At 41.0% G+C, this 24,765-nt stretch overlaps 2 protein-coding genes across 3 annotated transcripts; both read left to right on the top strand.

Annotated features, from left to right (window-relative positions):
- Nucleotides 1–124: 124 nt before the first annotated feature.
- Nucleotides 125–9,649, top strand: LOC125021087 (adapter molecule crk-like). Its single transcript, XM_047606924.1, has 3 exons — nt 125–1,536; nt 3,199–3,806; nt 5,818–9,649. Exons 1-3 carry the CDS (start codon nt 1,317–1,319, stop codon nt 5,950–5,952), a joined length of 963 nt encoding a protein of 320 aa, XP_047462880.1. The 5' UTR covers nt 125–1,316; the 3' UTR covers nt 5,953–9,649.
- Nucleotides 9,650–10,043: 394 nt separating this feature from the next.
- Nucleotides 10,044–23,138, top strand: LOC125021673 (14-3-3 protein epsilon). 2 transcript variants are annotated; one of them, XM_047607804.1, is made up of 7 exons: nt 10,044–10,281; nt 15,400–15,599; nt 16,231–16,337; nt 17,652–17,858; nt 18,947–19,083; nt 19,338–19,391; nt 22,013–23,138. In XM_047607804.1, the coding sequence occupies exons 1-6, from the start codon at nt 10,059–10,061 to the stop codon at nt 19,343–19,345; spliced, it is 882 nt and encodes a 293-aa protein (XP_047463760.1). In that variant the 5' UTR covers nt 10,044–10,058; the 3' UTR covers nt 19,346–19,391; nt 22,013–23,138. The 2 variants fall into 2 exon arrangements, with proteins under 2 accessions (XP_047463760.1, XP_047463757.1); XM_047607801.1 differs by lacking the exon at nt 19,338–19,391.
- Nucleotides 23,139–24,765: the final 1,627 nt, after the last annotated feature.

Below are 24,765 nucleotides of genomic sequence, written 5' to 3'. Positions count from 1 at the left end.
CATCAAATTTGTTCAGTCTTGTTTGAAGTTTTTAGTTAGTATTAAATTGTGTGTTATTGAGTATAAATATAAAAAAACACACTGTAGATCCAATGGCATCTAACTGGAGACTTATTTCTCTTAATTATTCGTTATTAAACTACACATATTTATATTTGTTCTTTGTTTAATAATTTAAATGATAAATTAAATATTTAAAAAGTTTGTTTCACACTCCAATGCACGATAGAAATCTTGCACATATGAATTTCTGTGAATTTGTTGCAATTAATAAAAAAAAGTGTTTTTCCTCCAACGTTTGTCAGAAAAGATAAAAAAAGATAAAGGCTCAGAAACGCGAGGTTCAAACTGCTGACAGAAAGTACACTGCCATCTACTGGTAGGACAAATTTACAGAAAACGACCTTTAAAGTGTCATTTTAAGTAATTCAAAATTTAGCATCTACTTAAAGGATGCAAGCCAATCTTAGTGAAACTTTGAATGATATTGAAAGTAAACATAGGCAAATTTTTCTTTACATTTTCAATAATAGAATAGTCCATCACCCAAACAAAATAATTTTAAGATAAAGGGAAAATGCTGTGTTTTAATTTAAAATCGCAGCGTTTCTTCTTGTTATGATTATTATGATGATTATTATATTAAATTCTTATTTTTTAAAACCGATAAGTAGAAATTTGGGATTTGGGATCTGTAATTTCCAATTTTCCCAAGGTGCACGTTTTTGAATTTCTGCTGAAAAAGTTCAACGGTGGTGCGTTTAGGGACTGAGCCGAGTCTGCTCATTTTCCTTACAATCCCATACACCGCGTCATCTCCTCGGATTCTGATATTTTCAATTTATAAATTAACTTATTTTAAATGTATGTTCAATAACCAAGTGATGTTGTCAGTATAGAGAGTTGTAACGTAAAAGAAATAAAAAAATTGTTTGGTAGTGTTCCAGCTTTTTTTAGGGGATGTGAATGCAACGCTTCCCATTGACCAGGCATCCCTTCCGGTAGATGAGGTCAACTTTTCCCTAGATCCGCCATTTCAGTCCCGGAGTTTCTTGTTGCACATTAGTTTAGATTTTTGTTGTGATATTAACATTTAGTCAGTAAATAATTGTGTTTTTTATTTGCGGCAACGGCTCAGTTTATTTAAACACATTCACATTATTGCTGCAAGTTGCCCAAGTCGTGTCATTATTAGTTTTTCTTTTTTTTTTTCTTTTTTTTTTTTTCGGGTTAGTCAACCAAAGTTTTTGTATGAGTTGCGGATAGGGAGAGGCGAAGGGGAAAAGGCCTCAAGCCTCGGACTGGATTTCGTAGCCATGGCCGGTAATTTTAATGCCGAAGACCGTGAGAGCTGGTACTGGGGGAGACTGAGTCGCCAGGAAACGGTGACTCTTTTAGCGGGGCAGAGACACGGTGTTTTCCTGGTGAGGGACTCGATCACCAGCCCCGGTGACTACGTGCTGTCCGTTTCAGAGAACTCCAAAGTGTCCCATTATATAATCAACAGCGTCAGTAACAACCGGCAGTCCGGCACAGGTAACGTCAAATCTATCTCACACCATAGCTAGTCACACAACTGAGCTCAACCCAGACGTTTAAATCACCGTAATGTCACGAGTATTTTCATTTTCATTGTGCATCTCTTTGATTTAGCCACGATACACCCTCACGCTTGTCAAGCCATTCAGAACCCCCATTAAGAATTGTCAATTTTAAAAAGATGTTGCTGAATCTGCCTTTTCCCAACGTTTACTAAAGGAGTTTAAACATGTATTCATGTTTGTTGAAGGTCATTTGAACGTCGGCGTATGTGTAATATTAAGATCTTTTCTCGGTTTAATAAAAATGAAAGATTTCTGATATGGTATACACGGCTCACTGCCGCCCACTGCTGTGTAGCTAGGTGGCTACTGTGATTGAGCCTTAACACCATTGACTGGTAAAAATGAGAATAATGCTTTCGGTATGGGTTATCCCCTTGTAACAGATTTATGAATTGAATTAACCAATTTCAAGAAAAATTGAAGACACCGACATTAAGAACGTGTGTTTGATGTTTAAGCGAGTTAACTTTAAAGCGGTGTACTTTCTGAATGGAGTTCGGTGAAAGTTTGGCCAGCTGCTATCTTTTTAGCAACGACTCGCATTTTATTAATTCTACCATCTTCCAAGATGGAAAAAAAAAAAATGCATGACTGAGAGTTAAAGTGGTGTTTTGTTCTTATTTAGCGATGGGGCGGTTGGTCAGAGGAGGGGAGGGGAGGTGGGCTGGGTCTGGGTCTGGGTCTGGGGTGGGTCTGGGTCTGAATGAAACCCGGCATGTTCCACTGTCACAACTGGCTTGATGACTGGTCCGATTGGTGTTTCAGGAATGTCTGTGATCCAGCCCTGTTGCGTGCACACACACACACACACACACACACACACACAGACACACACACAGACACACATCCCTGCTCACAGGTCTGCTGCTGTGCTTGTAGTCCTTAAGAATCGTTGCACAATCCCACTCTTTTTTGTACTTCAGTGGCATTGTGAAATACCATCTCTGTCCTTCCGTGTAACTGCGTTACGCAGAAACTGTATGATAAATGATTTGTGCATTTGTTGAACACTCTGAAGGAATAAAGCCTGAACCCAAACCTCGACACCGGCGGAGCATGGGGTTTATTAACATTGTTTATCCTGCACAGATTTTTCTACAGTATTACTTAATTATGCCAGTAAATCAGTGAAAATTAACAATCTCATTACGATGTAAAGTTATCCTAGGAAACCTGGGTCCTGGCATTTATGTGGATTTAAATTTTGATATGTACCGCCGCCTGAACATTTCACCCCTATCTACCCCTACGGTTCCATCAGAACCAGCTTCACCTTTTTCGGGAGCTACAGTAGCTCGTGTGTTGGATCAGGCCACACCCAGTGCCCACTGCAGACCATAAACACCCCACATCGGGCAATTGCAATTTGGTCCTTGTCAAAGTCCCTTAAATCCTTCCACTTGTCCATTTTTGCTCGTTCTAACATCAGCGTTGAGGAAAAAATGTTCACTCTCTGTCTGATATATCCCTCCCACTGATAGATTAGTGTTATTCTCTTATGACCAGTCAGTCATAATATCATCCTGCTAATAACCTGTCCATTTATGTGAGCGTTTGATTACATTCAGCGAACTAACAAACTGTCCTCTCCCAGGTGTGGTTTCTCCTTGGTTTCGGATCGGAGATCAGGAGTTCGAGGCGCTGCCGGCCCTTCTGGAGTTCTACAAGATCCACTACCTGGACACTACTACACTCATAGAGCCTCTAAGCAGGTCCAGGCACTCGGGTTTCGTCAGCTCCTCCTCCTCCGCCGGGCCGCCGCCCCAGCAGTCCGACGAGGCCGAGTTCGTCCGGGCGCTCTTCGACTTCCCCGGCAACGATGACGAGGACCTGCCCTTCCGCAGGGGGGACATCCTGCGCGTGCTGGAGAAGCCCGAGGACCAGTGGTGGAACGCCGCCAACCAGGAGGGCCGAGTGGGAATGATCCCCGTCCCCTACGTGGAGAAGTACCGGCCGGCCTCGCCCACCGCCGCCGGACCCCCCGCTGCGGGGACGGGACAGGGAGGTCAGGTTGGAGGGGTGGCGGGTGCCGGCACAGACGGGACAGGGGCCCCTCAGGCCAACCCTCTGGGCGACCCGGGTCAGTACGCTCAGCCTGTGGTCAACACCCAGCTTCCCAACCTACAGAACGGGCCGGTCTACGCCCGAGCTATTCAGAAGAGGGTGCCCAACGCCTACGACAAGACGGCGCTCGCTCTGGAGGTACTAATTCCACTCGCCATTCATTTCCAGGGGCTGTCCCTCCATTCACTGTGGACCACTTTCGCCTCGGTGTGTCCCTTTTTATTTGGGTTCTGAGCTGCGACGGCCATAATGGCCTACTCATGCATGTGAACATACACACAAAGTGTCTTTGCAAATGCGAACTGACAGCGCACATGAGGATGTCCACAGTGGGGATGGCTCTGTACAGGGAGACAGACACAGATCCTCTCTTTATGTACACACACTGTGGCCCACTGGATCAATTGTGAATGTTACATTGTATGTGTATTATTACAGCAGCCAGCGACACCAAGCCCGTCTCTAAAGGCTGTTTTCTTGGGACAAATAGTGCGGTGTAGTAAATAAAATGAGGATAATCGGAGATTAATGGACAGTTTTGACGTCATTTGGTTTGTCAGATCATCATTAAATGATTTGAAGTCAAATTGTCTCCAAATGAAATCACCACAGACCACGAAAAACTAGGGTTGTTGGTATTTTTTTTTAAAATGGCCCTGATCGTTATCAGGCCTCAACCAAAGCCTGATATTTAGTAGTTATGTATTTTAGTTCTGCCATAAACCAAAACCACGTCCCTGTAGCATCAAACATCTTCACCCTCTTCTCTTTTAACGGTGCTTAGTAATATTTTGTGTTATTATTTTGAATCAAGGTACTATTGGATACGATCCACACATAGCCGACACATTTAGTCACATGATTTTGGTTTGTCATCTTCTCCTTGGCAGCTTTGATGCTAGGCAACCGTCACTAAAACAAAGGAGAAGTCGTCTTCTTCTTCTATGTCATTTGTTTTTCAAAATAAAAGCCTTGATCGTTCCGATACGGATGAGGAGATCATACTTCAGGCAAAGTTAATAAATGTGGATCAGTGGTAACTTTCTCTGAAATCACTGTTGCACACGATGTAGATGAGACGTCTCAGTAGATGGTTTGTTGGAGGCTGAACATGGGGCGAAGCTTCTGTTCTGGTTTGCGTTCATTTCAGAGCTCTCACAGCTGTTGTGGTCTTTGTTGCCGCGATGTCTAGTTAAACTTCTGTGAAGGTGCATGTCAGGTTACGTCGACCGAAGCAATGACGCCCACTTTTAGCATTTTGTGTGACCACTTTGTACCCTGTCGCAACCCGGTTGTTGTGCGTGAATTTTCTGCAGCTTGTCCCTATAGCTCGTTGTTTAAAGTTAGAAGAATTGAATTGTGTAGTATAGTTATGTACGACCACCAGTTCAAATCCAAAGATAAAACTAGAAACTCCTTCCACCAAGGAGGCTGCAGCCTGAGCTGGGTTGAATAACGCTAATGGCTCATTGCGATGGTTTAATGCTCACATAGTCGTACTGTTGCTAACTTCCAGCAGAGCCACCTCTTAAAATCCTCAGCTGTCACCAGCCGGGGCTCGCGGCGCTCTCTGTGGAGCCCTGTTTATTTGAGTCTTCTCAGGAAACACGGACGCCTCCGTTTTGTTTGAATTAACGAGAGGGGAAGAAGAGTGCGTGAGATGAAGCAGACTGGGTGACACCGCGTTGTGTTTATAAACCGCTCCTGTTGTTAAAACTGGATCCAAGACATTTGCGCAGCCTGCCCAAGTATAGACTATGAAACAATATCTTAGTGTAGTCGATACATACTTATTGCACTTTTAAGTGTCTGTAGTTGAGCTTACGACCTCGAAGCTCCTCTCACGTCAAAGGCAAATGAAATATTATTTAGCCTCCTCCAGACTTTGAATGAATTCCTTTATCTCGTTATCAATGGTTCATTTGTTGTGCACTTTTACTAGGAGCCGTTCCACTTAATATACAACAACCGTGTGGTTTTTCTGTTGTGTGGCTGTAAAAATGAAGGCAGATCAGTCAGCTCCTCGTCAGTATTGTTCTTTCTTGATGGAACCCAAGTTTGACGTCCACGTTTCCGTCCGTCTAGAGCGGAAAGAGCACGTGTGTTTCACCCCTGACTCACTGTCGTTTTTCTTTTGTCGTCTTAACAGCTGGGGGACACGGTAAAAGTGACCAAGATCAACGTGAACGGCCAGTGGGAGGGCGAGTGCAAGGGCAAGCGAGGCCACTTTCCCTTCACCCACGTTCGCCTGTTGGAACAGTATCATCCCGACGACGAGAGCTGAGGAGCGCACAACACACAAACTCCCGTCGCCTACAGCACAAACTCGGCTCTTCACGTCACGCTCGGGAAGGAAAAAAGATTTGCCGGAGCGACACGGTGTATGAACCCGCGAGCTAAACCGTCTCTCCTGACCCTGCCGACACCGCGACGTGTCGAGCGACCTCCCCTGACGCCGTTTTTAATGGACGCCGTTCACGCTAAAAGTTTACGCTAAGGTCAGACTGATATCGGTTTGCCCGCGTTAGCTTTTTTTTTTTTTTTTAATTCAGTCATACCAGCATCACCGTCAGACATTCCTCCATCCCTGCAGCCGCACACAAGCTCTCAGACACCTGCAATAACATATTTCATTTATTGACGCGGACGTCAGCATCTATTCAATGGGAGGTTAACTAGCTAGCTCAGGTTAGCTTCAGAAGCACAACAAATAATCACCAAACAAAAGAACAAAACAACAACTTTAATTTTAGAATGGTTTTATTTGCTTTCTACATTTTATTTGTTGAACACACACTATATAGGAACAATAAAAGATTATTTTCAGGTGCTTTAAACTAAATCTAGTGCATTTATTCGGACTAAACCACAACCCAGAGCCTGAAATGGTTTTGCACCTTGAACAAGGGTTGGGCGATACAATAAAATCATTATTATATATAACAGCCAGCAAAATATCCTGACGCCGTCAGTTTCACCATTGTTATTGTTCTTTCTTCACAGTTCTTAATTAAAGCAGTAACGTTGTGATTTATTATTTTACCAGACATGATATTTATTCTGTTCGATTTTGAAATCTTAAATCTGAACTCAAACTTTACTACAACGTTACACTGAACTGGTCGAATTAAATGCAGTCACACTGAGATCCTCCTCAGCAGGAATAAGCTGGAAAGAGAGTTGTCTGACTCTATTTAATTCAGTTTTACTGGTTTGGTTGCAGCTTGTGCCTTTTCTCCCCTTTATCTCACCCATCACCTCCCGTCTGTATTCACTGCATCATATCAAACGAACGCCAAGAAGCTAATGCTACACGCTACTGTATAGTGGACATTTTATTTACCTCCTGACTTGAATTCTCAAGGAGGCAAATTCTTGAAATAATAAAATAAACCCCCGTCATCACCAGAAAATAGCCGACGACCAACTTATATACTGACCCAACCCTTGTTCAAGCTCAAAATCACAACAGACGCTCATGTCCGACTCCACTGCATCTCAGCAGGTAATTATTTCTGTGAACGATTACTTTTACAAAGTCCACTCCACTCAGTTCCTTCATTAAGCAAAGCAGACCTTCACCAGAACGGTTCCTTACATCATATTCACTTTACAGCTGTTTAATCATGACTCGGTGTGAACAGGAAGTAGGAGAAGTTGGAGCTGTGTGGACGTAGAACAGAAGCTGCTAATAAATAAATAAGTATTTAATGAGTTGTGGTGGGCGACGCTAGTCACCGGTGGCCGATATCAGTCAAACCGTAGTTTCCAGGACAGGATTGAAGTTGTCGTCGCCGCTGCTCTGCCTGCCCCCCCACCCTCCACGTTTCATTCATTCACACAGGAGACGTCAAAATGGGCTCGTAAAGACTTTTGCTGGATGGTTTGTGGAACGCCTTTTTTTTTTTTTTTTTTTTTTTTTGTTCAAAAAGTGGAAAATATTATAACAGAATTGACTATATATAATTATATATAGATCCACGTACAGAAACACTGCGAACTACGCCGCCTTCATGGATGTCTTCAAATGCAGCCGTGTGAAAGAACAAAAGGAATTTTTTCTTTTTTATTATTATTTTATTTTTCATCCTCAGTGCTTTTAAAGTAACTTCAACACTAATGCATTTTTTTTTTTATTTCAAACCAGTAAAGCGGACTCTTCCTCGTGCCATGAATGACACAAGCCGTTTCTTGTAGCACCGCGTCAGTGTGTGTAAAAAAACAAACGAACAAACAAACAAAAAAAACATGTTACTTTATTTTTTTTTTGCCAACGCAGGCAGAGAAATCATCAACTTGGGAGTTTTTTTTTTTTTTTTTTCTGACATTGACGGCGTAAGCTTGTGAACACTAATTCAGTGACTTGAAAGTGGTTGTAAAAATGTGGTCAAAGGGCATCGACACTGATAAAACACTGAGTGTGAGTGAGAGGTTGGGTTTTATTTGCCAACGTGTATCATCTTTTTTTTTATTATTGTTATAATACACCAATCAGCCATAACATTAAGACTAGTCGTAGTCACTGGTGAATAACACAGATTGTTATTCCACCTGTCAGTGGGTTGGGATTTATATTAGGCAGCATATTATTGCAGTGGGCTAAAGAAGTAAAAGGGGGTGAAATGAGTGAAGTTGTTAATCACTTTCACACGCTGGTGGTTTTAATGTTGTGGCTGATCGTTGTGTGTATAAATGTGCCGGCCTATAACTAGGAACGTGGTGAACTTCCAGCTGTACGCAGAAGTCTTTCAGTTTGTGTGTCACCAGGGAGGTTCTTCTGAGTTACATCCTCTCTACCTCAAGTTCTAGTTTTGGAAAAAAGATGAGAAGTTGATGAAGCCTCGAGAGCGCTCCCATAATTCACTGGGGTCAGATCTATAAACCAGACCTAAACATGGATACTCTAGGGATTAGACACGCGAGTGGTTTTATAGTTATTTATTTAAGACGAAAAGCAGAAAATCTACAAATAAGTGCCGGCCTGAACACTTAATGTATCTACTGTATATTATAGATGCAAATAAAAGCACATTTATTGATGGCGAAATTATCCCGGCTTTTAAAAGGGCAATTAAATGAATTCAGAAAGTAATTTGGGATGCGTATTTCTGCGTTTGTACTGTCTGACCCGCTGATGTTGACCAATGCAATAGTCTTCGTTTACATTGTGTAATATTTTCCCTCCATTCCTTTTTGTTTTTGAGACAAAGATATTTTTGTATGCTACATTAACAGCATATTTTTTATTACCATGATATGTTTTATTGAGTATTTTGAGCCACATACAGTCTGTACAGTCCCGTATGTACTGTATTAATAAACACATGCAATATTTCTAATATTTGTTATGCAGTTTTTGATGTTTTTTTTTTTTTTTGTTTTTTTTTTACAGCTTACAAGCATGTATAAAATTTCAACTGACACTACATGGGTTTGTGCTGCTGCATATGTGGGTTGTTGGTGGTTTTGGGAAAAGTAGAACATTTTTTTTTTTTTTTAAACAAGAACAAAATTAATGCCATTTATCACGTGATGTCAATTGGATGATGTGTTTTGTTTTGTGCCATATGTCCCTTTGAAAGAAATGCCTTTTCAAGGACGTTATCCAGGTGCTTATTATGCACGGCACAAAACTCCCTGTGTTGGACGGCTTTAAGAAGTCAAGAACCATAGACCACCGCTGACGATCCTACAACATGCACCTTACCTCTTACTTCGGCTCAAGAAAACGTCTCATCATGCCAAATAACGTTTAATAATGTTGTTTCCCCATTCATGATATATATTTTTGTGCCATGTTACTCAGAGTTAAAGCGGACCGAACAAGCAAAAATAGGATGCGTTTTTTTTTTAAAAAGGAGATTGTACAATGTGTCAAAAGTATTATGAAAATATATTATTTTGAAATGACCTTTTTTTATTTTCTCTAGCATGTAATGTGTTAATATGCATAGCCAATAAAAATGTGTACCAAACTGCCAGTTTGTTTTACATTATTTTCTCCAAGTGTGAAATTATTCCATAATTAATTAATAATAAGAAAACAAGAAAAAACACAAGCCCAGTATATGTTTTTATTGCAACAGGTCAAAAAAGTCAAAAAATAAATAAATAAATAAATTCTTTGCAATTAGGTTATAAGGCTAACATGCTAACAGACAGTGAGAAAAAATAATTTCAAAATGAAAAGAAATTTATATTTCTGCTTTAACTTGTGCCGAATTGAAGTGTTGCTGACAATAAATCAAATGAAATGACTGTTACCGCTGTTGCATTCACTAAGAATCTTTTATAGCTGAATTAGACTATATTTCATTGGAATTTGGTCGGTTTATTTCGGGAATTGACACGAGGGCGTGGATGAAGTGCGCTGCTGCGTGGAGTTCCCGGATGGAGCAGCGACGCCATCTTTACGCAAGTGCTACCGGTGGGTCTTCGGCTCAGCGGAGCGACGGCACTGTTGCTGATCCACCACCAGGAATCGCCGAGCAGCCGATAATTTCTCCCTTTCCACCGGGCCGCTACGAGAAGCCCCAGAACCCGAGCACCATGGCAGACAGAGACAATTTAGTATACCAGGCTAAACTGGCCGAGCAAGCGGAGCGATACGACGGTAAGGCTCTGGGTAGATAACGGTCAATGCGGAATGCCTGAGTGCCTCTCTTCCCACCTCAGTGTCCCTGCGCAGGGGGCTCGGAGACGCAGGTAAAAGCAGTTCACATGGATACGATGGGTTAGAGGAGACAAAATGGCGGAGATTCCCCCAACCAAGTGGAGCACTTTAAAAATAACAATTTTCACATTAAATGGGAAAAGCAGTTTGCTCACCGGGGAGGGTTTTGTTTTCTCCGGTTAAACATTGACGTTAGTTGCGCGGCGAGCTAAGCTACCACCCCCCCGTTAGCGTTAGTTACTAATGCAGATTGCTAACTAGCTGGCTAGCCTTTCTTCAGCCCCGTCACGCATCACGCCGGACTCCATTCAAAAATACAGCGGTTTTACGACCGTCCACACCCAGGCAAACATGACTTGCACCTTCTAAAAAACCCTTTGTATCCACGAAATGATCGACTATTAATCTTCAAATCCGGCCACATTTATTGCTGTAATACCGCCTTAACAAAGTGTTTTGGTAGAACTTACCTGACAAGGCTAACTAGCAGCTAAAAGAAAACACGGTTACTGAATATTAAAGGTACACATTTCTAACGAATACAAAGAGTAATTAAAGCTGGAAACTATGAAATTAGTAACGTCTACACAAGTAGTAACATCTCGGTAATACTGAATAACACGTACAGTTTTTTTTAAATGTGTATTCAGTCTAAATCTAGTACATTGCCATTAAATATAGAGGCCTTTTTAGTATGATTTTAGCCTCAATGTTTGCCTCTGTACGTCCTTAGTTTCATGATATATCATTAAAACCGATTGTAAAATTTATTTATTTATTTATTTTATGTAAGCCAGTAGTGAAGACTTGAACCCCAAATATGAACTTTATTGTCAATGTTAATTTGTTAAACATATAAAACTTAAAATGTACAATATAAAAAGTATCGAAATATAAACTGAAGACATTTTTAAATTTTGGCCATATTGTTTTTGTATTCTTGCTTAAAAAAGCGACTAAACCATTAAAGGACTTGCCTTTTGGGATGGAGAAATCTACAGAGGTATGAATTGATGCACTTAATCCTAAGTAACAGTCTTGAATGTTTTCTATCTGCCTTACATCCTCTCCTTGTTAGCTATGAAAACAGTAGTATGCATCCTCAACATGGCACCTTGAACCATCCACTCTCCACTCAGGGAGTTGTCACAGCTCCTTGTCTGATGTAAAACATCTATATAGAAAAAGGCCAATTTGCCAGATGTTCTTTCCTTGCTGCTGGTTGATTATATCTGTTTTGTTTTTTTGTATTTTATATGGCTCTTTACTGTTCTCTGGTTTACATGCTCACTTGGCAGTTCATTATGTTCGCCAATTAAAACAAATGCATTCTAATAAAACAGTCCTGCACTAAATGTTAACTTTATGACTGTTATAATGTTCGGCTTATGCTGAAACTAGATCAGAAAGATGGTGATTCAACCGTAAGTTCATTTTGAAGGATGCGGTTACATCGGTCAGGTATAACATTATGACCACCTTCCCATATTGTGTCCTCCAAAACAGCTGTCCTGTGGTGTCTGTCAACAGACACCATCAAGTGTCCCCTCCCTTTAACGGGAGGGATCTCTGTGGATCATCCCACAGATACTTCTACCCACAGTTCATACTATCAGTTTGGGATGTAGGGAATTTTTCTTGTTTTTTTTTTTTAGTTGTTCCTAAACTGTTTTTGTGTGTGTGTCTGTGTAAGGCTGCATCCTGCTGCCAAGGAATGTCATTACTATGGGATAGGGGTCCGTGGTCTGGTCTAGGTGGGTGGTAACATCTATACGAGTGAATGCCAGGTCCAAAAGTTTCCTAGCAGAACACTGAATTGTTGCAGGACGGACAATGTTATTCACTTCTCCTCCTGTCAGTGGTTTTAATGTTGTAACTGGTCAGTGTTAAGTGTTTCTGTTATCTGGACTTGTCCACTGATTAAAAATTGCGGTTGTCAAAATTAAAACAGAAACAGCAGCTCTCTGTTAAACTAATGCTGAATATCTTAAACTTCATGTTGTCTTATCAGAATTCATTTTATTTCAATAGTGTACCTAATGAACTGGCAAGTGAGTGTGTAGTCACACAGCCTGTTTTATAAAGAAGCTGTCATTTTATAATGAATTTCATGGGTTAATGGTATAAATAAACACCATTGGAACTATATTTTTAGTTTTTCTTTCTTGGCTGTTGAGAGGAATATTCTGTCAGGACATGAAATATCAGAAGAACAAGTTACTGCAGTAGAGAGAGCAGACTGAGTCAATGCTTTTCCCTGGATATTGGGACGCAGTTGTAGCTGGAGAGTTGTTAAGTTATCTCCTGAAATGCTACCATGCTTGGTCTTATGTGCATTTTTATCTGGCACGTTGTTGTTAATCAGCTCGCATCAAAATGATAAGGTTTGCCCCAAAAACAAGAATAAAAATAATCAAGGGGAAAATAGGTGAATGCAGAGGAGTCCATCTTCACTCGATTGCCGATCGACTTCTTTGATTTCGTTTCGTAGCGAGGTGTCCCCGAGGTTATCGACGCTCACTTTGTTCCAGCTATTGATGTGCGATTGGGATCAGTTCATTGGATCTGAACAGCGTTTAAAGCCGAGGTCACAGAGTTGATCTGTGTGCAGAGAAGGGAGGAAGCGATCAAAGCGGCGTAGTGCTCCTTCTGGCTTCTAACCATTTTATATCAGGTTTCACCAACATGCTGCTCTGGCCTTCTGCGGATAACACCCTGTCTGTGCTGTGGCGTTAAAGATTACCGCCTTTGTCTCGGATGCTGGGACAACTCTTACAAACTGCGCAGGGCACGGCCGGCAAAACTGAGTCGCGACTGAATTAATCTTCAACTGCTGCTTTTTACTTACCTGGAAATCTCTCACCTTTGCAAGCATCTCCAAGGAGCTCTTTCACTCTGTTAGCGACGAGGTTTTTGGCGAGATGAGAGCAAGAGAGTTTTATTCTGTCGCTAAGCCTCTAGAGAAGTGCGTTGAGCATGACTCATCCTCAGCTTGAGCCACAGTTTTTGCTACTACCCAATGTTATGAGGAAAGAAGACATGCCATCAAATCCCAGAATTTGTCTTTGTGGCATTTAAAATTCTCTACATTTGAAAAATAATCTCGTATATTCTGAAGATTAGGATGTTTATTCGTAACAGCTGCTGAACAGGTTTATTTGAGGAGTTTACGCTCCCGTGAAGCCTCCTAAAACTAATTAAAGATGCTGCATATTGTGTCTCATTTATATGAATCCTCGGGGAAGCAGCTTATTGTTCTGATTAATTACTCCTTCACTGTCTGTTTTCCTTACCATTTCATCCTTGGTTGCCATTCTACCACCGACGTTAACATCAAGCCGCAACGAAAGACGTGTCATTTAAAAAGCCCCACAAAGGACAAATTGCATGCGACGTAGCTCAGCTCTGGTTCACTGTCCTGGCTCGGTTCCCAGCGTCCGCCATAGGTGTCCACAGGTGGTGAATGTCCGCATTAGAGAAGTTTGTACTTGGACAGAGTCCCAGACACTCCCTTAATAAAATACTGAGGATGACGGCGAGCTTTCATGGCTCAGTGCTGAGGTCTAAGTCCTGTGTTAATGGGTAGGAGAATGTGCTCGTTCTCAGTCCGGAAGAATGTTCCCTGTCGCCACAAAATGTTAATGGGAGTCATTTTTGGATATTTTCACACTTACCTCTCGTGGTGTTTTAGCCACGCAGATAGTTTTGGTCTATGAAACATCTGTCTCTGTACGACAGAGGTGAGTGAGGTTTTGCTTGTGGAGCTTTAAAATATTCAGCTGCAGTATTTCTTCCTAGAAACAGTGTCCCCGTTGCTCCGGATAATCCACAGCACCCACAGTCAGCACTTTTTATCGGGACTTATTCCCCAGTCGAGGTTGTCCCACTGAATATTGTCAACCTAATGTGGGTGCAAACAGACGAAGCCGGGGTGGGTTAATGATAATGCAGTAACCCGACATGAGAGCAGATGCAGTGGGTGATGCTTTCAGCGTGTTGGTGTAAACGTTTGTCCTGCAAACCTCGCAAACAGTAGTGAGAAAAGGGACGGGCAATATGGGCCCAAAAAAAAATTTACAATCCATGGTTTTGACTCAATCTGTCACTTGAGACATTTTGTCTTGAGAGCTCTAAGATGATACTTACCAGTTATAGTCAAATAAGCTGCTTAACTACAGGTTTAAGTGGGAAGTTGTGGAGAAAACTGTAGTGACTAATCAAACAAGTCAACAACATGTTTTCCACCGGGCAAAATGTAATCCCTTCAGTTCTGTCCTTCCTTATCCTTTGCTTTGCTTCTCATATGGAACAGACTGATTAAAAGCATCTGCAATTTTATTTATTCTTTAATATTTTTTTAACCATATTTAACCAGATTTGCAAAATGAAATCTGGGGACATTTAAAGCTAGAATTAAATGTTATTGAGATAAAATGAAAAAAAAACGGGGACAATTATGGTTTTACTTATTTTGACATGTTCATATTTAAACAAATTTAAACTGCTATGTCTGTGATGTCAGTAGCAGAGCCTCTGGCTACCGTAGTAGTTGTAGTCTGTGTGAAACATGCTCACCGGTGCTTCCTATCGAGCTACCGTAATAACCGTTGTTGTAGTCATAAAATGCAAAAATCTGGGATGTTTTCAGGGACAGCTTTGGCCAGGGGACAGGTCATCCAAAACGGGGACTGTCCAAAGAAATTGGGGACGTCTGGTCTTCCTATTTCACCGGAAGATGTGGCTGTTTCCTGGCTCTCATCGGCTTGTGCTTATACTTCAGGTTGTGGAATATCAGGGTTCCCCTAGTCCGATACCGACAGTTTAATATTGAGTATATCGAGCCTCCTTCTCCTGTTGATTGTCTCGAGTCACTGTTGCCACCCGTAGACCAGTACATCAAACAAACAAGTGCTCCTCTAAAGGTCAACACCTTCTTGTGGAAACTTTTAGTTGTTGTTCAACATCCACTTTTTTTCCACAGTGACCTAGTTGTTGCGAGCTCTCGGGAACACTCGAGAAAGCCCTGCCCCTCATGTCGTCTTTTTCCCTGTCTTTCAGAAATGGTGGAGTCGATGAAGAGCGTGGCCAGCATGGACGTGGAGTTGACGGTGGAGGAGAGGAACCTGCTGTCCGTAGCGTATAAGAACGTGATCGGAGCCAGAAGAGCCTCCTGGAGGATAATCAGCAGCCTCGAACAGAAAGAAGAGAACAAAGGCGGCGAAGACAAACTAAAGATGATCCGAGAATACAGGAAAACGGTCAGAACCGAAACCTAATAAGTGTCGCAGCTTGTGCCACGAGTCCATTTTTTAACTCGTTATTTAAAGCGAGACCCACTTGATGGAAATAGAAGTCATCTGTAGTTGTTTCAGGGAGGTTGTATGGTAGTTAAGCTGCCAGAGATGCTTTACCAAACCGTTCATCATGACTTTTTCATTTCTCCCAACAACACGAGTGAAATAATGAGGCAGGTAGTGACCATGAATTATCTTTAGATTACTTCATTTCTGCTTCAGAGAAACTCCCAGTTGCTAACAGCCCCGTAGAAAACGCATTCAGGCTGCTCAAGCCTTTATTAAAACAACCTTAACTGGGTAAAAGCTGCCTCTGAACAAAGCGCTGTTTCCCTCTCTAGGACATAAAGCCGTATACAGACGTCAAAAATAGTTGATTCTGAGACACTTGACACTCTTTTCAGTGATGAATGCGTCTGGCCACTGTTGTGTGGGTGTGGATGGACACGTTGTCCTTTCCAAACGTCTCCAAAATGATCTCGGTCAACTCGTATCAAATCAGGGTTTTTCCTTTCAACACTCAAAGGGGATTTTGGGTTCAGGCCCTGGAATAATTCACTGACTGCGGTGTTTTTGTGTGTGGTTTTATCTGCAGGTTGAGAAAGAGCTGAAATCAATCTGCAATGACATTCTGGATGTACTGGACAAGCACCTCATCTTAGCTGCTACCACGGGAGAATCTAAGGTTTTCTACTACAAAATGTAAGAATCCAGGAGATGTTTTATTGACGACTCAACATAAGCAAGGCAAACGTACACAAAAGTTGTGACGTAGATGTCCCTTGGTTAATCAGAACGCAGGTTGTTGACATTTTATCTCACCTCTTTTTAATCTGAGCTAATTATTTGATATTTGGGACGTTGTGGTTCCCAAATAGATAAACTGAACAAGTAAATATCAGTCGTGTCTTGTTTTAAAAATGAAAAGGTTGGGGTGAAGTTGAAGGTCTAGTGGCTGTGGAGGGGAAATTCCTGCTATCCAACGTGCTTTTGTGTTCCTTTTTTGGAGATAATGTGCGTTTAAGATGAATCTACTACGCAGATGATGGAAGGAGTCGACAGTAACTCTCTTAAATAAATAAACAGTTTTTTTTACCCTGCACCTCATTTAGCTGTCCACCAGCAGACAGATCTCTGATCACAGCAAAACAGCAGTTTTTTTTTTCATCTTAGTCTGCAGTAAAAAATGCTGGTTAATTGTCCAATTTACTTTAGGAGTCGTTTGCTCTGTGCCGCTCGGCCTGAAGATGCTGAACTGCCTCATAAACGTACTTTACAGCCTCTAAAACATTTACTTTTCCTGCGTACCTCCACTAGGAAGACTATATATATGTTTTTGTGTTCACTACCTTATAATGCCACCACTTAACAACTACACTGTATATATACTCACTTGCCAGTTCATTAGGCACACTAGTGAAAACAAATAGTCCTGCACTAAATGTTGTCTTTACCAAGGTTCTGGGATTCAGCGTTTGTTTAATACAACTGAGAGCTGTTGATTAAACTGGGGTTTGTTTTTATTATTTAATTGTTTTGTGTTGTACCGACACATGTTCCAATTATTGTTGAACAGCACCACACATTATACCCTGTAAAATAGTGCCACAACAGGCTTTAAGGGGGTTTTGGGGGTTATAGTAAATGCATTTGTTTTCACTAGTGTCCCTAATAAACGGGCAACAACTGTATTCTCTCCTCAAATGAATAGGTACAATAATCTCTAAAATGTTACAAAAAGCTTATTTTATTATAAAAGGAAAACTATGAAACCTTTGTGTCCGTTTTGTGTAATGTTTAAGTGTCCGTCTCTATAATAGTTCATTTATTTGGGGCATTTGTATCAGTACCTCCAGACTGTTTGGATTTGTCAAATGTAATTTCATCCATCAGTGCCCCGAACTCCCCCCTTTTTCCTTTTTTTTTTTTTTTTTTTTTGTCCTGTTTTGTTTTTTCCCAGGCTTGTGTTTGTGTGAAAGCTGATATCTGTGTGACCTTTGCGTTCCCCCCTCTCAGGAAGGGAGATTACCACAGGTACCTGGCAGAGTTCGCCACAGGCAACGACAGGAAGGAGGCGGCCGAGAACAGTTTGGTAGCGTACAAAGCTGCGAGCGACATCGCCATGATCGAACTCCCTCCGACGCACCCCATCCGTCTGGGACTGGCCCTTAACTTTTCAGTTTTCTATTATGAAATCCTCAACTCGCCGGACCGTGCTTGCAGGTGAGCGGTTGTTGTGTTAGTTTGATATTTCCAGGCTTTAAAGCTTGAATCTTGAATTAGCATCAACCAGGACTGTGGAGCACTAAACTGCTTAATCATTAGCCGCATTTCCATCACAGTTTGTCGCAACATAAAAGCGAGATTTCTGAAATTTCGATGAATTACAATTGCTCTTTGTACGCGTTTCCATTGAAAGGTGTTTTGTGAATGAGTCTTGCGTGTCTCACTGTATCTCGTAACTGTTAACTGTAAATTCTCGTCAGAGACGTCACTTTGAGGAAGACAGATTTTAAATGAACTGGTCACATGACCCCCTGCGTCTTCTCTGGTGACGCCGGTGATGGAGAGTTTTGAAAAAGTGTTTTCTTTGCACTTTAGTGATAAACTTTAATATCGATACATCTGGAAAAAAACACCTTGAGAGCGTAAAAATATTTTGACAATATTCGAGGTCTTTAGAAATGTGGGTCTTTCCGTCGGTTTTAGGCGATGTTAGGTGTTGCATATTTCTAGGGGTAATAGTTGATGGTTTTATTGTGGTACATATTTGGTCATGGCCACCTTAGCCAAAAGCTTTTATAGTACTGCAGGACCTAGACGTAGCCACAACTTATGGATGGAGCCTCCTCCAGTCCTGTTGCATTTTTTTCCCAGTTGGGTTAGTTTTTTTTCCCCGTTTTTTTCCCGCTTCATTTTTGACTACGGCGACTGAAACTTCTCCTAAAATTTTGGCCAAATTTCGGCAAACACGAGTCATACAAATGTCTGTATCTCCAAACCTCCTCCAAATCAGTCAATTCAAAAATTGCAGAGATGGAGAAGCAGCCGGAAATACTAAAATGAAAATACGCGACTACCAAGTGAACCAATCACAGCTCTTGCTCTCTGTGTCGTTATATTTCTGGAGACGAACACAGACATTGCAGCATTAGCTCCAACAACAATCTCTTTGCTACAGTTGTAGTCAGTTTGAATGAATTCCACATGTTTTAATATTAGTTTCTCACGCCCTCAGCACAGCTGCTGTTCATGATGAAACTCCCTGTAACGCGAACACCTGGTGACCACGTCGTCCTCTCTGTTGACAGGTTGGCGAAGGAAGCGTTCGACAACGCCATCGCAGAACTGGACACGCTGAGCGAGGAAAGCTATAAGGACTCAACACTTATCATGCAGTTGCTACGTGACAACTTGACACTATGGACCTCAGACGTGCAGGGAGACGGTGAGACAACCATTCCTCTCAGATCCTAGTGTCGCCTCTGATGTTGATGTTGATGATGATGTCATTAGTAGTTGTATATAGTGACAAATATCTTTGAGGAACAAATGATTTAGCTACTGAAATATTCTCAAAGGAACCTAAAAGTAGAATAACCCGAGGTTTTCTCTAACCTTTCCTCTGAGCACAGCAGTTTCTCATTCCCTCTTTTCAGCCTCAGTACTCACACACTCCTCTAACTCTCCATTCCTCTATAGATTCTTAAGGACAGTCCTCCTCCTCCCCTCTTCTCCGTTATAGAAGTGTATTTTGTAAGTCATTGCTCCCGTCTTGGGCTTTCTCTGTCCTCACCACTGACTTCCTCACAGCACCACGTCCAGCCTTTCAAGGATCACACAGCTGAAATGTATCTGATTGGACCGCTTCACTTTCCACCGTTTTTTTTTCTGCACATGTTGTGTGTTTTAAAGTCTCGATTGGCGTCCGCAAGTCAGTACGACATTAGATGATGCAAGGCTGTGGTTAAACTCTCACCGGGGGGAAGGATGGTTAGAGTTTGTGATTAAGAGACAGTACAGTCGGGGACAGACATGCTTGGTTTTCAGGTGTTATTCAGATACAGAACCTTATTATTTTCTCGGTAAACACAACTCAATTTAAAGGCAACAAAAGTGTCCAGTAAACTTTCAGTTTAACGTGTCCTAACATCAAATAAACCAGTTTAAGCTCAGATTATTTATAACAACCTGAAGTCAGACAGAGTATTACATTTTTGTATGTATTTAAGTGTTTAAGTTTTTTCCCCCCCCCCCCCTCCATACTGATTTTTTATTTTTTTTTTTAACTTGAGTATCGTCCGATCCAAGACCTTGAATAAACAGAAATTCCTCCCCTGTAGATTGATAAAGGCTTTTCTCCTCTTCTGCGTATTCTCCTAGATGTGACTGGATTCAGTCCAGTAAATATATTCGCTGCTTCCAGGAAACTTTGCTCTTCTTTTAAACGCAGCGTTCAGTGTTTATTGGTTCGTTTTTTGTTTTTTTTATCACCTCCCCAAAGGTCCACACTGAATAATTTGAGTGATTTTTCACAGTAAATGGATCAGGACGTCCCTATTGTTTTTTTTTTATATATATATATGTTAAAGTTGAGTTACAGTAGCTGGTCTTAATGAACCAATAATCGCTTACATCCATTATTTTTTTTATTATCATTAAATACCAGTGTTGAAGTGTGCAGGTCCTTTATATATATTTAAAGTCAGTATCTAATTAACGTTCGTTCCATATCCGACATTAATTAAAAGAAACTTTCGGTTGTGATTAATTTCTCCGTTCTTGTAGTTCCAGTTCATTTCAGATATTTAACTTTTATTTCCCAAATGCACATTTTCAGCTTGTTAACCGCCGATATTTGCTCGTTTAATTTTAAGGTTATTAATTAGACCGGGCGCCGGGTTTTCTCTGCGTCAACGCGACTCTAAAAACGTCCCCGTGAGACTTTTTCACCAGCCTCAGTTTAATGGCATCCGATTGGAAAGTGTTGAAGTTAACTGAAAAAGCCACCGCACGACCGAGTCCAGACCTAAACCGACCTGACTTGCGGACTCGCTGCTCGTTCACGTTGCACGTCGAGTGTTGTAACGGACCAAAAACTGCACGTGAGGCTTCTGCTTGGTCTCACACGCTGCTGCTGCTAACGAGTCACGGTTTCCATCTGAACCGCGACGGGTTCCCGAGCCTTTTGTTGCTCGTGCCTCTTAATTCTTCATCACACGGATGGCTGTGCTGTCTCCATGGTAACCCTCTGAGCAACCAGTCGTACAGGTTCACAGAAGGCACTGCTTTTATTTATTTCATTTATTTATTTATTTATTACCCCCTCAGTAAATCTGTCCACAGCTCGTCCTGGACACGCTGAGAAGTAAACTCAGACTCTCGGTCTGTGATTAACGCCTCGGTTCTGCTTGTTAAACGGCCGAGGTATTTTTAACACGACTCGCGGATAAACACATTTGTGAAACCGAGATATCTGTGCACACTTTTTTTTTTTTTTTTTTTTTTTAAAGACGTCTACCAGTTTTTTTTTCACGTTGCATGTATTTGTGATAAAACGCATCCCGTGATTATCGTATCAGCACCTTCCTACTGGCTTCGACTTAACACTTTCTGCCTCTGTACTTGATGCAAATCTAAAGAAAAAAAATAATACAATGTTGTGCAAGAATATGTTCAGCGTGTGTTTGTTTCAAGGATTATTCTGCCCTTGAAAAGGCCAAAACCAACATTATATATTGCTGAATATTGGTCCTATAATTAATTTGAAAACGTCTTCACAGACGAATAAAAATTATGACGCTTATTGGTTTGTTTCATTGTTGGTTTCTGTCTTTTCGGGGGATTTTGATTATAATAAAAATTAATTAACCCTTTGCTGTCCTTCTGAGTGGTCCAACCAGAGGACCCTGATGTGTCTATGGTTTGTCCCACCTAGCAACAGTAACATAGGAAGCTGGTTGGGGGATTTATCAGAAGAACAAAAAAGGGTGAAGTGTGACGCGCCACTGAGCTCTGAGCTCTCAGAAGCCCTTGAGATGACAGTATTTATGTTAAATATTGTCCACACAAAACATCCTGTATCTGTTCATTAGTGGCAAAGGGACAGATGGACAGATGGACGGAGAGTTCCCACTATCCTCCCCAGACCGAGTTCCCTTTTGTTCTCTGTAATGTCCCCTTTAAATCAAGTGTAACTCTAATAAGCCGCTTCTAATAAACCAGAGTTTGGTGACTTGTTTTTTTTTTTTAGTCCAGAGTTGCATTATGGGAATTGGTTGTGGCTCCTGTTCGGGGACGTCTTCTGGAGCGTTTCTGTGTCTGCAGCTTTAATTAACGTATCTGTTCACTGATCTGTTATTTTGTCTTCAACTCAGGTGAAGAACAGAACAAAGAAGCACTGCAAGATGCGGAGGACGAGGCCCAGTGAGACTGAACAACACAAGACAAGCTCTCCTCCTCCTCCTCCTCTTTCTCCTCCCCCCTCCTCCTCCTCCTCTCCTCGAAGCATTAGCTCCTGTCCCCAGCCAACGTTTTCAGCTGGGTTTATACTACAGCCCACTCTCTCTTTCTCCTCCCTTTTCTCCATTTTCCTCCCTGTCTCTTTCTCCTCGTATGCACGTCCTTCCCCGGTCCCCCTCCGGCTCCGCTCGGGTCCTCGTTTCCAAAACCTCTCCGGGGGTTTTACCTGATTTTGACGACTTTTTTTGTTCTTTTTTTGCAAGCCTGTACCCTTTAAAGGTCCGTGTCCTCTTTTACTGTTTTTACTTTGCCGTATCATCTGTTGCCAAGTACGCTCACCTGTATTTGTAACACACACATATGCAAAGAGTTTATTTAAAAAGACAATACTTTGCTGTTTTCCCCCTGTGTATGTGTGTTTATGAATAATATCTTGTCCATGCTTCTTCTTGTAGCGGCGGTGGAAGGTTTAAAAGGGACGCGTTAAAGCTTTTAGGAAGAACTAAGTGCCCTGTTTACTTTGTGGTTACCAAACCTGCTCCTTCAGCTCGTCAGTATTTTTATTTTTATTTCTTTTTTTTTTTTTCTAAAGACAAACATCAGAATGTCCCCCTTCTCCGAGCATCACTCTGACCTCTACTCCCGTCCACTCTCGGACCAAGTTTTGTGCTGCGAGGCTGTAGCGCTTTTTGCTAATGGCAGATAGTTAGGTAATGGCTTTTTAACAGTGCGTGGGAGGGGAATGCTCAACACTCTCTGATTGTAATGTAATGCAGTTTTTGCATTGACACTATATAAAAACAGTTTGGAAAATAGAGGCCTGCTGTATCTTTACTCCTCCCCCCCCTCCCTCCCCTCTCCTCCTCCCCCTTCCCTCCCGGCTGTCTTCCCTCTCATTTCCTCTCTTCTTCCTTCTGTTCAGTATGTGTAACGTGAATCTGATTTGTACTACTGGATATTCTCACCGGAGCCACAAGTACCATCTGTATTCTTACTGAAACACAGCATGGAATTAACATTAAACTTCAAATGTTAAAATAACCTGCCCGAGGTGCTGTCCTTTTCTTCCTCTCGTCGTTTTGATATGTTTTTAACACTAGAGGGCAGCGGTGGCCTGCTGCGCAGATTTGTACTTTGAGCACAGTGATTCGTGCCATTTCCCTGAGGCCTGTTAGCAGTGAAATGCACAAACAAACCAAAACTTCAAAATAAACAAGTGTTTTATAACCTAAATTCCACTGTGACTGATGATGCATTTAATTCATTTAAATTTGCAACTTGGCAGATTGGGTCTCATGAGATGATTCATTGAATGTATCTTATCTTGTGACTTTTTTGTTTACTTTTTTCAGATACTTTTGCCTTTGAGACACAAGCATTTAAATAAGACCATCCGACAGAAGAGGTGCCAACATCTCAAAAGAGACGAGGCAAGATTTCGTGATGATTAATAAGCTGGTAAAGTTAGGAAACTTGGTGACACAGAAACTCGGTAAAATTGACTGAATTTGTGTTTGAGTATGAACAGAAACGGCCGAGTAGCAAATACACAAGTTAGATTCCACCAGGGTTTGTTTTAAATTGCCAATTTTAACATGTAAGTACCTACAGAGAGATGGAGAACATGGAGTTGAGTTGAAAACAATCCTGTAAAGAGGCTTACATAAAGTTTAATTTAATTTAAATCTAATTTAAATTTAAAATTGGCTCAGTTTCTAATCGTTTTATTTTTTCTGTATTTTGTATTTCCTAATCAAACATCATGCGTGTGGGCCAAAACCATTTTGGAAAGTGTGAAAACGACATGGAAGACATTAAGTTTTCAATAAAATTGACTCCCATTCCTAATTATTTGTAATATTTGTTGTAGACGTGCACAAACCTAAAACCCAAAACTAAACAGTAGATGGCAGCAATGTGCTCAAATTACACTTATTTTATTATCTTTTACAATACATTTATCTTTTTAAAGGAAAGTTCATTAAAAGTTATTTTTGTACTTTCACTAAAACAAAGGAAAACATCTGGAATTGTTGTCATTTACAGGTTATTATGTTACTAATCCCCTGAATTAAAATGAGCGTGACGTCCGTGATATTCAACTGAGGGATCGTTTTGGTCGATGTAGTTTGTGGTGCTGTGAACCTAAACTGAATTAAACACTGTATTTATATTATTTGACCTAGCCCACTGACTAAGATTTAAAGCAGGACTGTTATATTCAAATGCATTTATTTTCACAAGTGTCCCTAATGAACTGGCAGGTGAGTTTAAAGACATTTAGGTCTGTGTGGCACCAGAAGTGGGTTAATTACCATTGATTTTATATTTCACACAGTATTATTGGTATTTATTTTTATTATTTAACCAAACAAAAATGTGTCACTACATCTTATTTTTTCTCTACAGTGAAATATATAATAATAATTAATTCTAACATTTATTAATCACAGAATAGTTGAATTTTTGGTATTTTCTTAAGATTGTTAGTTGGTAAATTCTTTAAATCCATATCATGTTAAATAACCTGTCAAATCAAAAGACAATATTCCAATAATAATAATGGAAATAATAATAATATTCTTAAATTTGAGAGGTAAATAAGCTGTGGTGCATATATTGAGAACTGTTCTAATAGACGACAGATGTTTAAGGTGAGTATAATATG

This window comes from Mugil cephalus, chromosome 15 (assembly GCF_022458985.1).
Source record: "Mugil cephalus isolate CIBA_MC_2020 chromosome 15, CIBA_Mcephalus_1.1, whole genome shotgun sequence".
In the NCBI taxonomy this organism is placed as follows: domain Eukaryota; kingdom Metazoa; phylum Chordata; class Actinopteri; order Mugiliformes; family Mugilidae; genus Mugil; species Mugil cephalus.
Note: the sequence above shows the minus strand (reverse complement) of the source record. Positions and strands in the feature narration are given on the sequence as shown.